General features: G+C 41.4%; 1 protein-coding gene across 1 annotated transcript; it reads right to left on the reverse strand.

The window, feature by feature from the left end:
• Positions 1–797: 797 nt before the first annotated feature.
• inab (internexin neuronal intermediate filament protein, alpha b) lies at positions 798–5,602 on the reverse strand. The gene is made up of 3 exons (XM_063882941.1): positions 4,534–5,602; positions 3,928–4,052; positions 798–3,714 (listed from the first exon to the last, which is right to left on the reverse strand). The coding sequence occupies exons 1-3, from the start codon at positions 5,569–5,571 to the stop codon at positions 3,432–3,434; spliced, it is 1,446 nt and encodes a 481-aa protein (XP_063739011.1). The 5' UTR covers positions 5,572–5,602; the 3' UTR covers positions 798–3,431.
• Positions 5,603–6,953: the final 1,351 nt, after the last annotated feature.

The raw sequence follows: 6,953 nt of genomic DNA on the forward strand, positions 1-6,953 counted from the left end.
ACTCCTCATTGCAGCTGGCAAAGGGCGGGGCTTATAATTATTCATTTGAATACTGCTGGATGGCTAGTGTATGGAAGAGGATTAGGGCCAAAATGACAAAAATATTATATATTTTTTTTAGTTCTGCGATTAAAGTCATAGTTCTGACTTTAATCGCAGAACAAAAAAAAAACAGGTTTTTGTGTGCTCCTAATCCTCTTTCGTCCTAGTGAAACTTCCCTCGGTCATCAAAAAAGTTTTCCTTAATATTACATCATGTTTTTTTTCATAATATTTTGTTTTATAAGCTTGAATCTGCATTAAATAATAATTGTATCTACCAAACATATGTAAATAGTACAATAATACATTCTGAAGTAACAGCACCTCCCGTGTGTATGCACGAAGACTTTCCCATTGGTTGGGTTTTATATATAAATCTCTCCTTGGGCTGGTTCCTTCTTATCTGTGCACAAACAGTATATGTGTAAACAACCAAATCTACATGGCCTGCACTCCCATGATATTATACAGATGTTGGTTCCCAGAGTTAGAACAGAACTAGGGAAAAAAGCTTTTAAATATGCTGCAGCTTCTGCCTAGAATAATTTACAGAAGGAGTTAAAACTGTCAGATCTGATCACTATGGGGGAGTGCAAGTCCATCTTAATGACACTTTTTGCCAGGTTAAATAAAATATTTATATACATAATTGTATTTTGTTAATGTACTTGGTTACTTTCCCCTTCGTTATTAGACACCAAAAGTTGGTGTTGAATAAAAAAATGAACACAATGAAAATCGTGTGCAGTCTCAATAATGTCAAGTCTTTATTGATATATATGGTGTCGTACAGCAATACATAGTAATAACAGTAAAGAGAATAGCATGTCAACTACATTCAATCCCTATGCTTTTTGTTGCCATGGTTGCTCTAATAAGACATAATAATGATTACACCCCACTGGACAGAATCATACACATCACACACGACCAGAAAAGAAAGCTGCTGGTGTTTTAAGGCATTTCACATCCTACAGTTATTTGTTCTATGGCTAAATGTTGATTGTTGGTTTTGCACTGGTCACGTGCTATATTTTCAGAAAACTCTTGATTTTTTATTCCATGGAGAAGTGGTGTTGTATGTGCACTTAGAAAAGTTTGGCAGTGCAGGAGTTGCAGCAGTATGGATGGGTTTTTTTCAGACACCAATGAAAACTCTTTTGGTTTACAGTGTAAAGATAAAGGCTTGACATTTGCAACCATGAAACATTCATCCATTGTTATAGCTGTATACTATAAAACGCTCCTAACATTGTAAGTTTTAACATCTTTTCATCTGCTTTACACTTGAATTCAGTTATCTGTTAAACAAAATGCCCAACTTTCAGATTTGCTGCCGCTCTGAATATTCCCTGTCATGATAGGCCACTGTGTAGAGATACAGACACACTCTCTGCAGTACTGAAGTAACCACAAGTATCACAATCCTCAAGTTAAACAACCAAACCCGTTCTAGAACAGTCTGCCGTACAATCAGTCATTTTTTATTTTTTTCGTCTGAGTGCAGTTTGTCAGGTCGTGGGTCGTCATGACCAGCAGCATTACAATAAGATGTGTTAAATTCGGCAGTTCACAGGCAGAAAAAACAAGCTATTCCTTTGTCTGTTGTACTGAGTATTTCTAGTGGTGAGGTCGTACTACAACAGACATTTTATCCCGTCATGACCGCTGTTATAAAGAGAGAAGTTAATTTGTTTCAAATGTGTTGCAATCTGGCGTTTCCAACTGATTTTGTGTGTTGATTTTAGGGCTGTGTATCAGTAATCTGTATCAGTAAAGTCTTGACCGAAATAACCCAAAACTTTCGATAACTCTCCAGTCAAACAAAACCAGATTTTCTTTAACCCACATCTAAAATATGTCTTTATTGGTATGCTCATAGCCAATCGACGCAAACATTCTTTGATCCATGCGACGTCTGGTTGGTGTCAAATCAATTTCTCTGGTATGGTATACTAGTGTGTTGATACTGGTATCGAAACATTTTTTACGATACCCAGCCCTAGGTGATGCCATGGTTTTTCTTCTGGCTGAGTGATATGGTATGGATTCTGGGGCTCACATGTGCTTCAAGCATCATTGATGGCAACATGGGAAATGATGTGGTGTAGGCATACAGCCATATGGATCATACAGAGTCTTGTATATTTGTGCTGAAGCGTGATTTACTGTTTCAAAAGAAAAATCACTTCCACTTTAATATCATATTAGCTGCATTTTGCCTCCATTACGGCATCTTTGCTCAATGTTCCCTGTTCCCTGTATCCTTCGACAAACTGTGCAATCTGCTTTGCAAATTTGCCAGATAACTTCCTGTATAAGTGCCTAAAGAGATTTCCTTATTCCTATCCTCACAGCTTTTACATCTACCTAAGACCTACCTAGCTTACAGGCTAACAAGCGCATGTCTATGACTTTTATGAGTTTTGTGCCTGATGAAGCTCAGCATGGAAGATGGTGAGAAGGAAGGCATGAGTCGGCCTTTTATCTCCGAACAATGAATTTGTGTCCCAAGAGCACTGAGCCGATGGATTCCATGCAATCATCTACATACAACATGCAAATTATGCTCGATTATTAGTTTGCCTTAGATTCAATTTAAATGAGGAATCCACTTTTGGGAATGAAACTTCACTAGGGAAGTTAAAAAGGAGTTTAAAGAGAATGACTCTTTCATACTTATGTCATGCAGAGCTGATTGGACCACAGTCAAACCAGTGAAGAAATTGTGCAAGGACACATTTTGCTCATGTACCTGATAATTAGTCTTTGAAAAATTGGCTCAGCAGTACACTATCATATTTTACGGTTTTTCTTGGCTGGGTTTCCATGAACTGTGCGCTTCCTCGCTAAACTGTTGCAGGTTGTTTTTTTGCGTGTTAGTGGACACACACACGTGCTTCCATTGGAATGTGTTGAGAGTATCTCACAGCTTGTGGTAGTTGGTGAATGACCAGAGTTTTTATTATCTGCCGTGTTTCAGTAGTGTGAAAGACCAGAATAATATTATTTTCTGATAGAACCTGAAAGAGATGCTACGTAAGTGCTTGTTATTGTTTGAGTGTGTGAACTACAAAGAGAGAGCACTGTGGTTTTGTAAAGAGTGATTGTTACAGATGATTTATAATGGATTTCCTTTGGGGAACACATGTGGGGGGGAAATGGGAGAAAGGGAAGGATAAAACAACATCTAAATCCTACACTCACTCACACACTTGTGGACATATAGCAGATAGAAACCATGACCATCTGCTTATAATACAAGGCAAGGCGTTCATCGTAGATGCCCACAAGTGTGTAAGTGTGAAGGTTCAGGGTTTGTTTTAGCTTGGGAAATGATAAGATGTATGCGGAGTTAAGGGTCAGAAACTAGCTTACAGTATAGGCTCTTAGTTTTTCTGATTGGTGGAATTGTCGCTGGGGTCTTGCTGCTTCTCCATCTTCTTGGTGGTGACAACGGTCTCCTCGTAGACCTCACGCTGGGTTACCTTGCCCATGGACTTGCTCTGCTGCTGCAGCTGCTCCTCGTCCTTGCCCTTGGAGCTCTTGCCGGAGCTGCTGTACATACGACTCTGGTAGTTGTAGCCTTGCCCGGCACTGATGCTGCTCATGGAGGACCCGGGAAAGCTGATCCCAGTCCCGATGCGGGTCTCCTCCCCCTCAAGCAGTTTCCTGCAGAGAGAACAACAGGGGAAGGGTTTAGAACAGGTAGAGACTACACAAAGATAAAGAGTAAATGAAAGGACAAGCATTTTTACAATGGAGGAAGTGATTTTATCCCATTGTATGTCTGTATCTTGTGTTTTCAATTCCATTTTATGGTGATCATAACTTAAGAGTGATTTTTAAGAGTGATAGCGAGTTGTGTTTAAGAGAACAGCCTACCTGTAAGCTGCAATTTCAATATCCAGTGCCATCTTGACATTCAGCAGATCCTGGTACTCCCTGAGGTGACGAGCCATCTCGCCCTTAGTGGCCCTCAGGTCGTTCTCCAGCTCCATCATGTTGTCCTAAGGGCAATCAAAGAATACAGGAAAAGTACGTTCAACATTTGTTTAAAAAAAATAGTTTTAAAAAGTCTTTCTCCTAAGGAAATTATGGCAGTGACAATACAAAGACCTCTGTCAGTAATGTTTTTTGATCCATTGTGTAGCTGGCAATTCTAATAATTTATAAACATAATTGGTTCTACAAAAACATTTTCTCAGCTAGGATTTTTGGATCTAAAACAGCACAGAAAAAATACTGATCCAGCACATCCACTCAGTGGGCGTTGTCAGATGCAGCTGCACCAAGCTGTCCCATGGGAGCGAGTTTCAGCACCACGGACAGAGCTCAGCTGCTCCTCATATTATTACCGCACTGACACTTATTTTTAATATAAGAAGAAATGTTCATATGCAATGTTTACTATTCAATGTAATTATACCTTTATTCGACTGAAAATGAAATGATTTTTCTAGCATTTAAAAAGTAATTTAAGACGATTACCTGGTAGTTTCCAATCTCCACATTGTGCCTTTCCTCCATCTCCCGCAGCTGCTTTTCCAGAGACTCGTTGGTTCCCCTCAGACTCTCTATCTCGATGGTCTTGGACTGCAGCTGCCTCCTGAACTCGTTCAATTCCTCCCTGCTGGCCCGGATGGCGTCATTGCTCCGGGTGGCCTGCTCGGACAGGTCGGCAAACTTGGTCTTGTACCACTCCTCGGCGGACTGCAGGTTCTTGGACGCCATGGACTCGTACTGGCCTCGGATCTCCTTGAGAGCGGAGGTGAGGTCCGGCTTGGACACCTCCATCTCCACGGACACCTGGGCAGCGTGGATCATGTCCGTCAGCTCGGCCACCTCCTCCTCGTGCACCTTCCTGAGGAAGTTGATCTCGTCCAGGAGAGATTCCACCTTCTTCTCCAGGTCCAGGCGCACCATTGTGGCATCATCCACATCTTTCTTAAAAGCCTTGAGAAGGGCCTCAGCTTCCTCGCGGGCGCGGAACTCGTCTTCGTATTTCCCCCTGAGCTTCTGCAGCTCGTCCTCGATAGAATCCCTCTCTATCATGAACTGGGACTTCTCCCCGCTCAGCCCCTCCAGCTGGGAGCGCAGTTCGCGGATCTCTTGCTGGTAGAGCTCCGCCAGGCGGGACGGTTCGGCCTGCCTCTGGCGCAGAGTAGTCAACTCTGTCTCCAGCACTGCGTTGTGCTGCTCCAAGTTGCGCACTTTGTCGATGAACATGGCGAAGCGGTCGTTGAGACCCTGCATTTGTTCCTTCTCATTGGTGCGGACAATTTTGAACTCATTGTTGAGGTTATTGCTCTGTGTCAGGTCGAAGGTCTCCATTGGCATGGAGCGGCCGGACTTTCTGTTGTACGAGCCCAGGACGGAGGCGCTGCTCCGGGACGCAGAGGTTGACCGGTAACCTGTCCTGGAGGACAGGTTAACGGTTGACCGCGACGGAGAGGATGCATAACGGGGAGATTCCCCGAAAATCTTCCGGTAGGAGGAGGCGGAGAAGGATTCAGATCCGTAGCTCATCTTGGCGTGTATGGAGAGACAGAGCAGAGCAGTGGGCGCGTCTCCTTTATATAGGGGGACCAGCCCAGTCACTTAAAAATGCAGAACATGGGAACATCCGGACTCATTGCTTCAATATGCATCAGGTAGAAGAGTAAAGAGAATCACAGTAGAATTTTTTTTTTATTATTACTATTCTGACGTAAAATTAGTCTGAAGTAATCTTACTGTTGGTCCAGATGTGCACAGTGTAAAGTTGTCTTCGTGTGGAGCAGATGGAACTGTCCTTTTTGGCGCAGTGGTGCGTCAGAGTTGTATCGCTTCTTTTACACCTAAAACAGAAGAAATCATAATTAAATGCTCCTCCAGAAGCAAATGATTACAGTTTTCATGTTAAGGGAGCCTCTCCATCTGATCTTGAAAACGAGATTTATCGCAAATGTGTAAAACAACCCCCTATATTTACATCAAATCTGAAATTGTTTTATAGGTTTATCTTTAACATCGTAATTGATATTGAATGTACCTTTTTCTTTTATAGTAGTAAAAATAGTAGATCACTTTTGATTGGTGTATATTTAAGTTTCCTCAACATCCCTTTAGCACGTCTCCACTTACAGGCCTTTGCTGCCCTCTGTTGTCAAACTGCAGTACACTGCAAGCAGCCAGGACATTTTAATATAAAGGCTGGAATCACTTGGCAGATTAGAAAGCTTCTATCCTTTTTTACGTTCCTGTTTATTCTGTAGTCACATTTTCAAAGCTCAAATCCAAATTATTCCAACATTCATCTGTTGAGAAACTTTATTAACACAGCACATAGTTTTCATCTTCTAATTTATGGGTATGTTCTGTCTTGTTTATGCCAGCAATGAATGAAAACAGTTCAGAACCTTAAATATTGTCAAATGAAAAATAGCTCAACACAACTCTAAATTGTGCAAATTACAGCAGCAAGGAAGGGCAAGGCTTGCAATGTATTTCTTCCAATTAGCATAGCAATATATACGATGTGAACAAGAACATGTTAAAAATGCAGATTGGCTGTGTTTTGATAGACTTAGATTCTTGTACAGGTAAAAAAAACAACAAGACATTGCAATGAGAAACGGACCACAACCAAACAACAGACACAAGACATAAAGGACGTAGGGGTTAAAATAATAAAATAAAGTGCTTGTTAGAAAGAATGGTAAAAGCAATACCACTGCTGTTTAGCAACTGCAATTTAAAGGTTTTTCCTAACATGTCCAGATAGGTTCAAGAGTTAAGTATGCCCTGCAGCTCATTAAGAGCTTGCAGGGCATAACATGATTTTCAGATTTGTCTGTGTCTGAGTCATAGAAGCAGGTTTTAATAGAGAGTCTGTTCTGGGGGGGTTGTGTTTAGTGTGACAGAAAGTG

This window comes from Eleginops maclovinus, chromosome 5 (assembly GCF_036324505.1).
Source record: "Eleginops maclovinus isolate JMC-PN-2008 ecotype Puerto Natales chromosome 5, JC_Emac_rtc_rv5, whole genome shotgun sequence".
Lineage (NCBI taxonomy): Eukaryota > Metazoa > Chordata > Actinopteri > Perciformes > Eleginopidae > Eleginops > Eleginops maclovinus.